The sequence below is a fragment of the Struthio camelus genome, chromosome 3, assembly GCF_040807025.1.
Source record: "Struthio camelus isolate bStrCam1 chromosome 3, bStrCam1.hap1, whole genome shotgun sequence".
Classification (NCBI taxonomy): Eukaryota; Metazoa; Chordata; class Aves; order Struthioniformes; family Struthionidae; genus Struthio; species Struthio camelus.
Window position 1 is genome coordinate 138,805,425 of NC_090944.1, and position 17,145 is coordinate 138,822,569.

The following is a 17,145-nucleotide window of genomic DNA, read 5'->3' on the forward strand; positions in this document are numbered from 1 at the left end:
AAGCACTGTACAACAGGAATAAAAATAAGCTGGGCTGGCTTGGGGAACTCTGTAGACCAATATTATTGCTAAACCTTGTACTACCATCCAACGGTCAAGAATTATTAGGTGTGATTAAATAAAGAATTGAACACACATACGAGAAGTAATCCTCAACCTACAAACACTGGAAATTAGAGAAACATTGACACTGACAGACAGTTCTGACAGCCACCAGCCCTAACAATAAATTATCTCCTACGCAAACTGACAAAATGGCAACACATAACACAAAACCAGGCTGTATTAAACACCTGCTAATGAGAGCCCCAGCTGAGTACCGCATGCTGTAAAATAGGTAAAACGTTTGTTGTATCACTTCATTTATGAAACGTTTAGGAGAAACCATACCTCTTCTTGAAATTGACGGGTCAACCTCAACACCTCTCTCATAGGGAGTACCACCATTTAGTAGCAGCTCATACGTCCTGTGAAAGGGCAGCAGCAGAGTTAAACTAAAAAAAAAAATATATGAGAAATGCACCACGCTGTTCTCTGAGAAAGAAACCAATCTGCTATCTCAAAGAAAACAGACAGGGTGCTTGCAGTTAAGACTAATATTTTATAATGAACTCATTAAGCCCAATCACGGAGTAACCAAAATTCAAACGACAAATCTGAATTTGACTTTATATTGGGAAAGTAGTCAATTACTTAAGAAAATTAGCAAAAATCATTCTCTCTCATGCAACTACAATATTTTTCTTGTTTGAAATTTAGCAATAGTTTCACTAAAGTATTGCTGAGGAGTCACAGCTTCAGGATCAAGTTTTAGATACAGAAAATTTAAAACATCGAGCAAGAATTTATTCCCAGATTCATCAAGAGTAAGTCACTGTTGAAGCAAGTATGCAACTTCACTCACTATATATTATGTTTAACTTAATGGAATAGAAAACCAATGCTAGAGATTAGATCTAAAGATATTTAGAGGTTTATAGGACACTAGAAGTCTCCTGCATTTTTTTTTTAAATCCTGTAATCCAAATATTTGCAATACACATATATTTTCCTGGTAAAAATCAAGTATGACAAGTCTGACCTACCATGAATCATTTCTGTAAATTAGTGGAAAGTTTTCCTACATGTAATAAGATTGGAATACGTACATTTTATGATTTGTTTTTTTAAAGATCATTGGATGCATCAACTAATCCAAAATCAGCTGCAAAACATAAGCTTATTCATTTTTTCAAAGCGAATGGGAAGAGATTCATTCATAACAATTCTTGTTACCTATTCATTTCATTTCTCCCCAGTCTTAGAACCAATCTCCTAAATATAAGATTTTATTAATTGGGAAAGGGATATACAGCAAAGTATACATAAAGAAGAATTGTTTTGAAAGCAGCTGAGACACTCATTTGAATTATGTTAGCGTAAGCTATACACAAAATAACTCACTGTATATTACCACATGCACACTTAAAGATAGAGGGAACATGTAACAAACTGTTTTAGTTTCAATTCTCTCCTTGTTTCATACATATACTCTGCTATAAAAGGACCAAAGATTACCTAAACTTGAAATAAAAGGATATAGCATGAAAAGAAAGGAAATCCAAGGACTAGCAAACGTAAGGCTGTTGTCTTGCTTCCCTTCTGCAAAAAGATGCAAGATTGAACTTATACCAGGCAGCGCGTTAGAGAAAGACATAGATTAAAACGGATTTCATATCCTGTGTGTCACTCTAGGGTTTACACTCTAGGGTTACTGTACTGGAAAAGCAGGTGGACAAAAGATGCTGATGTAACAAACGCAACCTTTTTGCCTAGTTTAACTCCTAGGAGCTAATGGTTACCACACTTAAGGATGGAACTTTTAGTCACTGAAATGTATTTTGCAAGGTGAGAGAGCTAGCCAATCTTAGTTTTGAAGTGTGGAGCATTTTTAATATTAATTAAGTTTGCCTGAAGGTACATTGCACATGGAAACAGAACCAGCATTCTCAACGGGAGATTCAGTATAACCTGCATGTTAGACTAGATTATTATACCTGCCCATATCAATGTGTAAGAATTGAAATACGAACTTTGCTCCTAGCCTAACAAGTATTTATATTAAAAATAAGCAAGAAAACAATATAAACAGAGAGAAGGAGAATGAGGTGGAACGAGATGGGAAAATCAAAACCAACTCACTTGGAAGGAACAGGCACTCCATCAGTAGTAAAAAGCTTCAGGAACGCCCAGCCACAGCTTAACTCTCCTCTTTCACCTGTTGACTAGAAAATAAAAGAGCAACTAACTTGAGCAGCTAAAACAGAATGAGTAACTGGACCACAAATAACTATTTGGAATATTCCCAGAAAGAATTTCCCTTAAAGCTGTAAAAGCCCCAGACTCACGGTAAGCAAATGCTGACAATGTCACATTCACAGGCTTTTGAAGATATTTTACCAAACAGCAAATGCAGTTATGCTGAAGGTGATCATTAATAAACCTACTTAAGAGATCAGGATTTATAAAGACAGGAAGTACACACTTAGGTTTATCTTAAGTATATCAAACTCCTGAAAATAAAGAAATGCACAGATATAAAGGTGAAACCTCCAAAACCAGCAGTGATGTTCTAAAGAAAAAAAAGGAAGGAAAACAAACAAACAAAAACACCAAATGACTTAGCTGTTTGATTCCAGAGCCAACAATTTCCCAGTCAGTGACCCTGTGCATTAGAGAGCTTTAATCACAGTACCAGAGAGACAGTGCCTGGGAAATGGCTGGGCTAGTACGCAGGATCAACTCCATTTCCAGCCTCTGTAACAGCTCTGCTGTATGAACCTGAGAACTACCACTCCACCTTTCAAAACCCCAGCTTCAACATATATAAAGTGGAGGTAAAGACTGTTCATTTACTTTTAAGGCAACCTGATAGACCAAGCAGAGAGATTAGGACCCAGAAGCACTAACAACAGCTAGGAACCTGTATGCCCTCCAGCCTTCGTTGGACTGCATTCTGTAAACAGAGGCAACAACTTCACATAATCTTGACTACTCAGATTAGCAGAGAAGGGCCATTACGGCCCATTAAGTCTCTGTCAATCATCAATTACTGTCATGTTGTTCATCAGAACTTACATAGCCCAGTTAGCTACAGATTTACATTTCATTTATCCCCCTCTGCAACAATTCCACATCCCCACCACCCTATCTGCATGTCTCTAGTCCACATTGTGACCAGCACCGCACTTTTGCGCCCCAACGTTCTCTCTATGCCTGGTTTGCATGCACCCCTTTCCTTCCATTTCCCCAAAGCTTGTTAACTACCCCACAGTAACCCCAGCTCCTTCCTGTATCTCCTACCCAGCAGGCAGACAGGAGCATGAGTTACAGCTGGTTCCAAGCAGACAAGCAGATCAGAACACGTCGTAGACCAAAGAGAGCAAATCATTACTGAAATCTCATTGAGGCTTCCCCTCTGCCCAGCCCCTGATTTTCACATGTGACCTCTGTATCTTTGAAGCCTCTAACCTTTTGTCCGGTTTAGCTGAAATTAGCCCTTACCTTCAAAAGCTATTCAGGGCTTTCTCTTTCTCCTTGCGCTGTTAAGCTCTGCACTCTGCCCCTGACCCAGAGAGCCATAGTCAGAAAGGGAACAAGAACAAGGCACTGGAACTCCCCACTGAGCTGTGTAGACCAGAAGCAGGAGGGAAATCTTCCCTGTTGACTAGAAGCCCTCCCTACAATCAGTATTGCTTTTGAGCTCTAAGCCTCTCAATATTGCCATGAGCTCTCTATACATTGACCTCTATTCCTCATCCTTAACTATAGGTATGAATGAAACAAGATAATACATTGTACCCCATTATTTGCAACTTCTCCATCTTTTCAGAATTCCACTGCCCACCATTTAATACCCTGCTTGCTAACCTCATTACCCCCTTTTCCATCCTTCATCCATGATTGACTTGATTAGCAAGATTCACCTGAGGAAGACGACGACAATAACGAAAACTGAAGTGTTTGGAAAGAGGCAGCAAGAACACTCCAGTCAGTCTTGTAAAAAAAGTGGCTGAGATATTTCAAAACAGTGATCAGTTCTGAAAGGTCAGCCATAAAAAGCTAGTGTCTCCTCTATTTCTTACACTCTTGCACACATCTGCTCTCTATTCTATTAACTCTTATGGAAAAAGGTGCTTCATTATCCAACAAATCACTAACCATTGTACTTTTCAGGAGCACACACTATCCTTATCTGTACCAACTGTAGCTAGAAACCATTGTCTATACTACCTAAACAGTTAACATTTTAGTTTAGTTTTATAGCAGAGCAGTCTGAAATGAATCACATTGCAAGTCATTAAATTGGAACACAAAAGACAGAAAAAGCAATGAGGGAATGAGAACATTGATTGTGATCGTACTACCTAAGATCTTTGACAGACTAACAGAAATTACTTCTAAGTAAGTGAAAATACATGCACGCCCACTAATCAGAAAGTCTTTTATTTTCCCAATATTCACCAGAGCTAACACTCTTCAGAAATCAACATTTCTCTCCTCTTTCCCAAAAGTCAAAACAAAGATAATCTTGTAGTAAGCTAGAGATACTTCAGCTACACTCCCATGTGGGTCTCACAATTGAGATGGTGCAGCTTAAAGCAGAATTTAGGACAGCAGATTCACTTCATAAACACCTACCTGCAATGATTTATTCTGCAACTTTACACACTTACATTGCGAATATAAGTGATGCCAAGTTCAAATAATATACCGATGTCTGAAGATGAAGAATTGGACCTGACAAAACAGTCACCATCCAGTAAGCTGGGTAAAATGCCTGTTACCTAATAGAGGAGGGAAGAAAGTGAAGGAACATAATAAAAGAATTCTGATTCACATAAGCCTTTCATATAAGATCTTAGACCCAATTCCATGATATATAGAAAAAAGTGATGAGTTTAGAACCAATTTCAGATGAACCCCCCGCTCCCCTTTATCTTGCCAAGAAGCACAGCTATGCTAGTAAGGTACTTTTTTTGATGATAAGCTATCAAAGAACTTTAGATGTCAAAAAGCATTTAACTCCTTCTAAAAACACAGCCACAACTGGGGTAAGACATGGTAACTCTGATAGGTGTGACTGTGATCTTACACAACACCTAGCTGTGGGACAGGGCACATGCTTTATTTATGAAATCAAAGCAAAAGCTCACGTCAAGCTGCCAGTCTCTTCCCTTCTCCATGAACACCATTTAGTGTGAGCCTAATATCAATTCATACTTAACCAGTGCCATCTGCTGGATCATCAGGCCCTCCTGCTGCTTTTTCTTCTATCTACCCTTTTCTCCAGAGTGTGTTAAAAAAAAAAAAAAAAAATCTGTTTGTTCAACCATCATTCAGGGTGTCGTGGCTACAAGCAAGGAAGACACTAGCACTTCAGTTACCCTAAAAATGTTATTTCAGTTGGTCTGAATTCACACACTTGAAGTCTTTTCTCTTCTAGATGTTCATTGCAATTCTGGGAAAAACAACAGTGCTTAGTCCCTTGATTAAAAGGCTTGAGATCTAGAGATGATCAGTTGTAGGTATGTCAGCAGTTTCTTCCCCCAGAATCCCTTGATTCAGGAGAGAAACGACTGTTGCTTTAATCAAGCCAAGGAAGCTCCCGTTTTAGGGACAAGCAAACGGTGCCATGAATTGGGATTTGCATCTGCTCTCCACAGTTATTCACGGGCTAAGCCAGTATATTCATGGTAAGACAATTAGCTATTGAAAGTCAAATGCTCAGGTGCAGTACTGACCCACTGAGAATTCCTTGTAATACATTTCATTTCAGCAAGAATGCGAGAAGTAATAGACATCTGCAAATAAGAACCTATAAATAGATCGTTACTGGCTATGTCACTTCCTGAGCTAGATACTCACCCTCGGAGAAAAGGTCCATGTTTGGGGATTTTTAGGTTGCCATGTAGCTCTCACTGTATGAATGTTACTGAGCACCTACAACATGGGAGCAGGGAAGAACACTAAGACCAGTTTTCCTGGAAAGCTGTGCAGCTTTAAGAAAATGCGCTATTATCCAAGATGAATCCAACCATCTGCATACAACAGAGATAAAATAACACTTGCCCTTCAGCTTCATCAGCTAGTTTCAATTTAAAGGACTACAGAGGAAGTACTCCTTGAAGCCACACGCAGAATCACCAGCAGAATACTTCCCAACGATTCCTGCCTCGTGAAGTCCATTAATACAGTCTCTCTTCCCCCAGGAGCATTCAATGGAACAGAACAGCTAAACTACCAGATTGCTAGTAGTAGGTTTTGTGATTAAAAGAAAAAAAAAAAAAATCTCCACACACACAAATGTGCAGAGAGGAACACTAGCAGGCGGGGAACCTGAATACCCTGATCCAGCTACTCCCAGGTCCATCACAGGAGAGAATCAGCACATCAAAGGCTCTTCTCTACAAACACTGAGGCACAACAGCAGGTGTGGGAACCCCAATTACACACTCAAGAGAAATGGAGCTGCCAGAGCAGTCACAGAAGAGCCATCAGTCCCATGGGCTGGGTGTGCCACCCACCATGATGAGTCAACGGGAGAGGCTCTCTGGATCACCTTGCAGACAAGGGTCCTAAGGGTAAGGGACACATTGTGGCATGCAAAGGAAGCGCATTTAGAGACTGCATAAGACTTACTATGGAATCTTTATGGGAGTAACTAAAGGTGGGGAAAAGAGAGGGATCAAGGTGGTTCAGGGAGGATCAAGAGTGGAAAAACAGAGGGATAAGGTGATAAAAGGGGCCAGTTGTCTTTAAACAGGTACTGGTCAGTATGCTTGTCTGGCCATACCCTCAGCCGGATCAGTAGTCTGTCCTGTCCTCTAAACTCCATTTCTAATTATTTTCCTGGGCGAGGGGCTCTCTATTCTGTGTGCAAGTGTGTGTGTGCATATGGAGGCCTAATTGCCAGCAAGTGGAGTCAGACCATGAGTCACAGGGTCCTGTGTGTCTGCGGTGCCAGGAACTGGACCAAGGAAAGATGTGTGTGTCAGCGTGTGATCGCGAGCAAATATCAAGCCAGACTAGCTGGTGAAGGGGCCTTAAGAGCCATGTGTGCATGCATATGTGTGTGTCCCTAGAGATGTTGGAGTCCTCAGCGGAGCTGACTACTAGAGAGACCAGAGGGTTTAAGACAACCACTGGAGAGACTGTGGGGCATGAGGGTCAACTGAGACCCACACCTGTGGGTCTCTAAGTGAGGAAACTAGGGGGAGCAAGGACTCGGGGGCCAGCTACCCCCTGTGCCTGGCTGGGTTGCACATGTGTTCTTGTGTATGGGTGAGGAGATCTGTACTAGCAGCTGGAGTGGGGCTGCAGGCCTTGGGGGCTCGTATGTCCAGGTACCAACGACTGGGGTACTGGGGGTCCAGGGACTGAGTGTCTAAGCACAGCGTACTGGAGGGATCCACGCTGTATGCATTCATATATTTCCCACTAACCGAACTGCATCCTGAACAGCCAGAGATGGGAGCAGGATGAGGTTGCTGGCGCTATCTATGGTTGTGTACAAGCTGAGTGTTTCTGTCTATGCTGATCTGTGTGACTGGCCTGTGCATACATATATGGGTATATAAGTGTGTGCGTGTGTGCGTGCGTGTGTGCGTGCGTGTGTGCGCCTATCGGATGTGCATGCTCAGCCTTGCTACTCATTGACCTGGGGGGCATGGAGCTGTTTCAGCCTAGCCTCCAATAGGCTACCAGATTTAGCAACCCTTAACAGTTAGAACTTTGAAACTGCCTTTACACAAACATCGTTAATTTATATTGTTAACTTCTTTACTATATGCCACACATTTTTAAAGAAGCTGTTTGGATTTTACATAGTTATGAACAATGTGTGAACATTGTTTCTCAAAAAAAGAAAAAAGTTTAAAGTATTACACTCCAAGAAATGAGCTGAAAAACACCACAGCCTTACTAACTAGATCAGGTTATCAGCACGTTCACAGTATTTTCAAAAGCAGCCAGAGAACTTAGGGCTCTTTGACTTTTATTGAGACTGCAGTTCCTAAGGAACTCCTAAAAGATCCTAAAGCATTACACCTGATCAAGACTTTATTTTTGGTAGTCAAGCAACTTACTCGATTGCCATCAAATAGACAAAGTCGAACATGCCTACTGAGAACCTGTAGGCTGACTCCTGGGAGAGGAATCATTTTACAGCTCCATAAAGTTACAATCATGGATACTCGAGCTGTTCTTCGATGGATCTGAAATACAGGCAACAGAAGAAAGATTAAATCTACACACTCTTCCTGTATGTGTTATCATTTTGTGTTTGTTTATTAAGAAGAGTAAGCGTAGTGTTTGCTAGACTGGATTCTTCTACCCACAAAGCCGGTATAGCACTAGCAGCAAAATTTCTTCATAAGCCTTCAGCTCTCTAAAGCGCTTCAGATATTCAGTGCGGCAGATAAGAAAGAAAGGGAATATTGCCATCAGTTTCTTTCCCAAGTATTTCAGGACTTATCAGCAATTACAATTTCTGAGCTGTTGTTTTTCCAGAATTATTTTGTAGTAGTCTAACAATGGTGTAAATCAAGATGTAATCATGAGTCAGAACGAAAGAAGCCAAATGAAATGAGTGATTTCACAGCAACTTACAGGAGTTCAGGCTTTAAGAATTCAGACTTGTCAGCCATGTAGCTCTGTTTCACAGAATCACAGAATGGCTGAGGTTGGAAGGGACATCTGGAGATCAGCTAGTCCAACCTCCCTGCTCAAGCAGGGTCCTCTAGAGGCATGTTTCCCAGGATCACATGCAGGCAGGTTCTGAATATCTCCAGGGAAGGAGGCTCCACAACCTCTCCGGGCAACCTGTGCCAGTGCTCTGTCACCCTCACAGGAAAGAAGTTTTTCCTCAGGTTCAGATGGAACTTACTGTGGTTCGGTTTGTGCCTGTTGCCTCTTGTCCTGCCACTGGGCACCACGGAGAAGAGTCTGGCCCCATCCTCTCGAAACCCTCCCTCCAGATACTTGCACACATTGATGAGATCACCTCTTCAGTTTCACCCCCAGACAGGAAAGAAACCCACAAGCTCAAGATGAAACTCAAACTAAGACTCAACATGACAACTTCTCTTGATTTTTTGCCTATTACAGTGTGATAACATCTACTGCCTAGGGAGCCTAGACTGACATTAAAGAAATCTAGCATCTGTTTCACAGGAATATCTACCTACTAATGCGACATTTTTTTTTTAGGCTGCTAGTAATTCACACTTACAGATTGTTATTTCCCTCATAACACAATAGCATCATAGCCTTCTCACTAGTAATACTCACAGTATCTTTTTCAGAGTTCCACACCAAGTCTTTGAAAGCCAGCTGGGAAGGAGTAAGTTCAGGCTGTATAAAGTAACTTGCTCGAAACTGATTACCTACAAGGTGACAACATTTTATTCTGTTATTTGCACTCCCTCCCCAATTCCTTCATCCTAAAGGGATTTGATTTTTAAATTTCATCACAAAGGAATAGACAACATCTCTCCCAATGTAATTCTCACAACAAAAGGAACTTTTAAAATTCTTAAAATTTTTATGATCTTTACTGTCGCAAAGTGAGTGATGTCTACAATTCAAATGTAGCTAAAGTCCATTAGAATATTTGACTGGTCCAAACAGAACTATGAAGGCATCTCCTAAAAGTGCCCTTTAGAAAGGGCAAAACAATCTGTACGCTTCCTGCATTTCATTCCAGAAGCACAGTAATAAAAATCAAGAAAAAGTTATCAATTTGAGATAGTTTTAAACGAATAGAAAGACAACATGAGATGTACATACAATAAATTCTGTGAAAATACTTCAAAGAGCTCCAGAGAAGAAGGGAGGAAAACATTATTAAAAAAAAAAAAAAAACACATCTCTGCAGTGCCAACAGGAAGTATCCTCCAAAGAGGAAAATCTTTGAAGTTAAGAAATTTGTTATTGCCTTTGCATGGCCAGGATCTCACCCAGATAGATAAAGACTGAAATGGAGAAAAGGGGTGAAGGGAGAGTGTTTCCAGATTACTTGACTAAAAGTAACGGCCAAAAAAAAAAAAAAACAAAAAAACACTCACCGCAGATGCTTGAGAACCCTGCACTGCAATTATGAGAAAACCTTACCTTCTTCTAAGAGCTGGAAAAGTGTGGATAGGCGGAATCCTGCAGGAACAGCTCCCATGGTTGCCAATACCTCTACTGTGTCATTCTACTCAAAGAAATGTTGATATTGGTATTCCTGCTATTAAACAGCTAACTCTGTCCCAATTTACAGCTCTCACGCAGCCAACACGAGAAGCCTGGGGCATCAGTCACTTCTTCTAACTTGAAGCTAGTTTGGTCCATTCCCAGAAACACCTTTTACTTTGTTTTGTGTATAACCCTAGGCAGATTCCCACTTTGCTAAATCCCACTTCCGTTTCAGAGAAGCACCATAGCAGCCAGTTACAGAACAAAAACACACCCTTGAAACAAGGACTGGTGAGGCACTACTCTGGCTACCTCATTTATGTCTTCAGTCAGACACACAGGCTGGGCTGCAGCCTATATCTAAAGCATTAGAGAACCTTAACTTCTCTTGCTAGAGAAAACAAGCTAGAGATGCTAATTAAAAAACACTCCTCTGTACTTTTAGATAAAGCATTTGGTAAAATACCCTTCTTATCCTACACAATAATTAATATTATGGCAGATTAAGTTACTATAAAAGAAATATGCCTACCTCTGTAACAGCTTTTCTTAAGGCACTCCAGTGAGAATCTGTCCTGGAAGAAAAATAGTATTACTCTTTTATAAATGTATCACTCTCATGTGGACAAAAATTTAAAAACTGAATGCATGTGTTTGTCTTCAAATATCAGAAGCTTAGTATCTCAGAGAGACAGTTATTAGTAATGACGTATTTCCAGCTACTGATACTAACTGGTAGAGTGGCTCATGAGCTGTACCCTGACCCAGTACATGACCCAGTTATTCTTTGATTATAGGAGACAAAAAAAGCAAGCCAAAGCAAAATTTTCCCCAAAACCTAGAAAACTATGTCTCCAAACTGAAGTTAGTAGAATAGAGAAAAATCTAAGTGTCATCTTCACTGAAAACACAGTCAAAGAACCAAATACACTGGCAAGGTATTCTCACTGTAAGTAGTGTAATGCCATATTTGGGGAGAAGACAGGGAGAATAGCTTTACATACATTTGCTTTTGCATCACTATATTTACCTTTTTTTAATTTTGGTTCTGTCTGCTGTTTCATCTACCACCTCTATCTGCTCTTCACTTTCCTCTTGGCTTTCGTCATCTTTACCATAGACCTGTAACTCAGATTCAGAAACGGAAGGTGTTCGCTTTCTTCATAGTTCAGTTCGCTTTTTTTTTTAAAAAAACAAACAAACAAACATTCTCCCACCATAGCTTGCCTTCATAGTTTAGAAGAGGAGCTTTTCCTGTCTGAAATGACCTACCACTCCAGAGCACTGTAACTGTAGAATAGATGCCTTAGTTCTGCAGCTACAGCAAGGGACCAGAGTATTCTTGCAAGGGCAGGTTGAACAAGAGAATGCATTTACAAAGCACACTCTTTAAAGAGAAAGAGCATCAGGATCATGAAATACAAAGTTAGCTGCCCAAAACCATCTTTAGTTACATTCTGAAAAGCTCTGTTCCATGATGTAACAGTCAGACTAGCAGGACTCAATCAATCCAAACCGTTTGCCCACATTTAAACGTTTGTCACAACTATACAGTGGATGTATGTGTACAAATACACATATTAATGTGTGTAAGCTACTCTTAATAAAAAAAAGTTATTACAGATTTTTAAAAATCTATTTTTGAAAAGGTTGTTTTGTGTCAAATTACAAAATACTCCACCTTTCATTATGAATTCACATTTCATATGAATCATGAAAAGCGTGAGTTTTTCCATAGCAGCTTAGAGTCCTCAGAGTTGATCTTTAATGACAAAGATCGATTTCCATATTTAAGAAGCGTCACGTCAAAAACCGCATCATGTCAAAAACCGCGTCACGTCAAATCTTTACAAGGCGCAAAAATACTGTTTTTGCTAACTACCTCCATACACATACATACATGGTGTTATTTGCAAATAACTAGCGAAACATCGTTGTGTAACCACGAAAGCATTATGATCAATTTTATACAGCTATTTTATCAATAATATGTACATAACAGAGATCATTCGCTAATGGAATAAGGTGACCGCGCACTAACCACAAGATAGGTTTTAGGAACAAGGCCTCTCTCCCCTTTTGAATTTTCAGCTATCCACCAGCCGTCGGCCTTCTTGTCTTGTATAAGCAGGACTTCACCTCTCTTCACCATCGGAAGGAGAGACGGAAGATAACAATAGGTTTAAATCCAAGTATTTCAAAAAGGTCTCAGGCATGATTGTTATTCAAATTCTTCCCATAACAAGAGATCACAGACTACCACTACAGACTCTGCCATTACAGAAAACGGCAAAAAGGACACTGGGCTCCACTAGGCCAATTGTATATTGAAAAAAGCCATTTCTCCCCAAATCCTGCAAGCAAACAGCTGAATCCCAGAAGCATTGGATTTAATTATAGTTACTGCTTAGTACAGGACTATCTGCAGTAACAGAACAGTGAAAGACTTTCAGAGATATACTTACTTTAAATGTGAGGTCCCCTTCTTGCTGTGCATTAAAGCTTCCCACTGCAATACATTCTTTAACATCTGGATCATCCAACAACTTATCTTCATCATCTGCTTCATCACTGTCTTCTTCCTCACTACTTTCTTCATCTTCATCACTATCATTCTCTTCATTTTCATCTTGTGTTTGAGCATCCTTCTGGTGCTCAAACCCATCTCTATCCAAAATAAAAAACACATCAAATTATTACAATTTTTATAGAACTTCTCAAAGTTTCTCTAAAAAGCTTGCAATATGGGTTTCTCTACAAGTACATTATCCAGATACAGAATTTTCATTCCTGTATTTTACTCTCCAGGCTGATCTGAAGAAACTCTAAAATCCCAATGGTATTTCAACCCTAAAAGTAGACCCCACAGTGCATTCACTCCTCTCAATGGAGACATTTATTTTCAGTCGTTAACCACCATCCTTAGAAACATCGAGCAGGTCATTCTTGACTGCACCAATAAAGCAAGCCTCACGTGAACCTGCTCTTCAGCACTTTTGCTCTTGAACAGTCAAATGCACTTTTGCTTATGGAATACTCTACTCTGTTTCTCCCAGTCTTTTGAGAAGGTCTGACTTTGCATTTCTTGATTTTATAGCCCTACTACTCTTTCTCTTCATCTTTTTCCTCAGTGGCAAAATGGCTCCAACCTCCAGAGATCTTGGTGAAAGCTCACTTTTGTGGCACAAGTTTCTGGTGTAGCACCTTTCATTGCACCGCTGGTGCTTCTATGTTTTGCATCCTGCTATGTTCTCTGTCATTCAGCTATGAGAAAATATAGGTAGCACCAAATAGAGAAGAGAAATGCATCAAGAGGAGAAAGTTTTCCAGAGAAGAGACACAAGCATTAGGCCTTACTTCAATACATGGGAAGATCTTAACTTAATGTCCCTCAAAGTAGGCAACGCCTAGCGATAGTCCACTGAAAAGTATGCACACGTTTATGGCTACACACAGAAAACACTGTCCATCATTTTTTCGCTATACGTTAAGATAACAAAGGGGATGAACTAACAACGTTTCAGTATCCTTTCCAGCCCCGCATGTACAGTTCTATGAAAGTGCAGATTATATTTGTTTAAGCTACTTACACAGTGTAATTCATTGTCACATTATCCTGATCCAAGACCAGAGCAAGTTTCTGCAGCTGCTGAGAGAGTTTTTGCAATAATTTTGCTTCTTCTTCTTTCCTTTGATTATAGTTCCCTACAGGCGCAGGTTCATCAGCCTGAGAAAGAAGAACATAATAAACTGCGCAAAGAATCAAATAAAGCTAAAATTCACCCCCAAAAGTTAGTTTTCCAGACATGCCTCAACAGGTTTCACCCTCCTGGGCTGCTGTCACCCCCTGTTCAGTGACATCTCTCTTGTCCTCTTACTCCGCCAAGATGACATTTCATGTTAAATTTCAAATCTGCACTCTCCACTCCCAATATAAAGTGTTTATCAATAAGATGTGTTAAGTCCAGAGCTTATACATAATGAAGCACAAAAAAAAATATGCTTTTATATAATATTCGTATTAAATGATTCTCAGAGACCACAGCCAGGGGTTACATGGTGCTAGGCATTGCCCTTGTCCTGAGGCATCCAAAAATCGAAGGACATTAAAGGTTCAGAGAACACCAGTGTGATGCATTTTGAGGAAAGTCTCTATATACTTACCTTTTTCAAATTCTGAAGTACATTTGTATTCTCCTCTACCGACTTCTTCAGCTGCATACATCTGTATTGACAGCAAGACAGACAGACTGTTTTCTTATCTCTGATTAAAAAAAGTAACCCAAATCATGCATAATCACTGAAATTTACATGTAGATTTAGATACCCAGACCTTCACACAACTGTGTGCACATACAGCTTTACAAATACCAATACTTGCCCAAGTGGCAGCTCGTCAGCCAAGAATTTAGTGCTTCTTTACAAGAAGTATATTAACAAAACTATTTCAAATCAAAGCATCAGTAAAAGATGTTGCAGAACAGAGAAACAGAATGAAATTGTCATCTGGCCCTGAAAATTTCTTGGTGACAATCAGATAGTCACACAAGAATCCTTGAGGAACTGAAGGATGAAATAGCTGAACCGTTTATTATCTTTAATGTCCAAGCGCCCACTTAAAACTACCTCTGTCTCTGAGGACTGGAAAGCAGCTAGTGCGTTGTTTCAGCCCGAAAGAGATGAGTGAGAAGGGGCAGGACAGAGATCTGTACAACTATGAGAAAAATGGAGAAGGCAGATAGGGAACTACTGTCTGCTTCTTCCTCCAATGCAAGGATGAGAGGACAGAGTTAATCTACAGGGGCTAGGCTCAAAACCACCAGGAGGTGGTTCTTTCCATAACATGTAGTTAAGCCCTGCAACTCCTTGCCACTAGGCACTACTGAAAACATGACTTCACAAAAGGATTTGACAAATTCATAGAAAAAGATCAATCAACAGATATCAGACACAACTGGGATGTCTGAGTGCAGTGGCACAACCAAAGCCACACCTGAGATGATCAGACACAGGGAGAACATTCAGGAGGTATTTACCTGTATGTTGCATCTCTATGATGTTTGCCTACACGCTCACCTGTACTTAACGTTTTTTCATAGGCATCTATCACACCTCAAACTCCGTACTAGGCCTACTCCTGACCTAGCTCATTATGGTTGCACTGATCCAGTACTGACTCTACGGTAAGGTGCTAGGGTTCATGCAATCTACCATGCTACTCCTGCAAGTTCCTCAGGGTGGGACTTGTGTTTTTCTGAAATGTTCCATAGTTGCTGTAACACTAGGTAAACAGCAGCCTACTAAGAGATTCTGGTGACTCCTCTTGCTAAACCCAACACTAGCTGACACAGCAGAAGAGACTACAGATTTGAAAAGCAAAACAAAACCAACAAATCCTTTCTAAAAGAGACCAGAGGCCTGCACCCCGCTTGCCCTTCACAGCACACGCTGCCAGCCAATTTGATCAGTTTTTTTGCCGGAGAAACTTCAATAAACTGCACCTTCATAGGGGGGAGGAAAACAAATCCCGTCACAGGTGATACTGCAGTGCACATAAAACTCACATTTACTTAAGCTTCTCTTTCCCTAAGCACATCTACAACATGCTGCTACAGCTCTGTGTTTTTTTCCTCCCCTCACTTAACCAGCCAAAATCATCCATGTAAGGCTGGGCTGTACGACGTGGCAAGGTTAGCAACCCTACTACCAATCATACTGGCTTTACTTGGAAATGGACGTTACCACGCTTCCTCTTCAAAGCCTTTTTAATCTTGCACGTTATAGACCTGTCAGAAATATTTGTTTAGCAGTACTAAAATAAAGTGGATTTAAAATAGGTCTGTAGTGATAAGTTTTCCAGTTAACAATTACAAGATATTTTTTTTTCCTTCCCAGGGAATATGGAAGCCATGGATCATCACGCACTTTTTCAAGTCCGCTCCTTTCCAGGGGGCTGACATTAGATCTTCAGCTGCCCACTTGAGCAATCCTGAGAGATGCCATGCTGATGTAGAACGTTTTTCAAGACCATAGAGCTATAAGAAAGCAACTAGCATGCATGCACAACTGAAGGCTTTGCTGAGCTCTAAGCAGCATTAGAGTAGAGCAGTAGGTAGTGCCTAGCAGCACAAGTTGCTTTCTCCACATATGCAGAATTCAAATCTAAGAAGAGACAGCACAGCATCACAGTGACATCACCGAACACTCTTTTCAGAAGTGAAAAATGGAACTTGCTAGTGTAATCTGCTCATTTACACACATCTAAATAAAGAAAGAATGGCTCCTAGGTGAACTTCTTACAGCTACACATACTACTTGACACATTAAAGGGCTTTGTTATTCAGAGCTGCCAAACCTTGACAGCCGCTGGGGTAGGTTCACATCTCACCGCTCTAAGTCATGTCAATATTGCAGCAACACAGAAAATTGATGCCTAGTAGCCGATGGGCCGAGGACTAGCCTTCAGCTGCCAGCGTAGCACCTACTGTTTAAAAACCCATTCTGTGTCTTCTCTTGCTAAAATGCAAGAGACTAAATGGATGGGTTCTGTAAGCTGTAAAACATAGCACAGTCACGTAGGTGGGACTATTACGTGTACTCTCACAGTCAACAAAGGAACAGTGGCTAGGCCATTAAGCATCTGACTCTGCAAGTGTTCACAGACATGTATGGCTTTATAGTCATTTCTTGTCCTACAGACGTAGACGTGATCTGGCTACTCAGGACTGCAGAACTACACAGTTATGAATGCAGAGGAACAACTGAGCTAGGCTCACACTATGCACAGAAACCAGCTCCCAGCTGTGCCACATATAAATAAGCAGATGATCTTCCACAGCACAGGCATGGGGCAGCTGAACAGTATGCACACCTGTCTACGGACAAAGAGAGCGAGATGTCTGATTACGTGAACTCATGCACCATCGA

General features: G+C 40.6%; 1 protein-coding gene across 13 annotated transcripts in view; it reads right to left on the bottom strand.

The window, feature by feature from the left end:
• Positions 1-17,145, bottom strand: part of NPHP1 (nephrocystin 1) — a 36,695-nt gene that overhangs the window by 16,643 nt on the left and 2,907 nt on the right. For 8 of the 13 annotated variants that reach the window (XR_011140547.1, XR_011140545.1, XM_068940433.1 and 5 more), the window contains 13 exons: positions 14,383-14,443; positions 13,809-13,945; positions 12,684-12,885; positions 12,260-12,361; positions 11,249-11,340; positions 10,751-10,793; positions 10,153-10,237; positions 9,331-9,425; positions 8,127-8,255; positions 5,908-5,982; positions 4,716-4,826; positions 2,182-2,264; positions 391-494 (listed from right to left, as the gene is read on the bottom strand). Coding sequence is in view for 10 of the 13 variants with exons in the window: in XM_068940433.1 (XP_068796534.1) it covers positions 391-494; positions 2,182-2,264; positions 4,716-4,826; positions 5,908-5,982; positions 8,127-8,255; positions 9,331-9,425; positions 10,153-10,237; positions 10,751-10,793; positions 11,249-11,340; positions 12,260-12,361; positions 12,684-12,885; positions 13,809-13,945; positions 14,383-14,443 (1,319 nt within the window). In the remaining 3 variants the exon portion in view is untranslated. The remainder of the gene's footprint in view (positions 1-390; positions 495-2,181; positions 2,265-4,715; positions 4,827-5,907; positions 5,983-8,126; positions 8,256-9,330; positions 9,426-10,152; positions 10,238-10,750; positions 10,794-11,248; positions 11,341-12,259; positions 12,362-12,683; positions 12,886-13,808; positions 13,946-14,382; positions 14,444-17,145) is intronic. The other 5 variants (XR_011140546.1, XM_068940435.1, XM_068940438.1 and 2 more) reach the window with 1 other exon arrangement.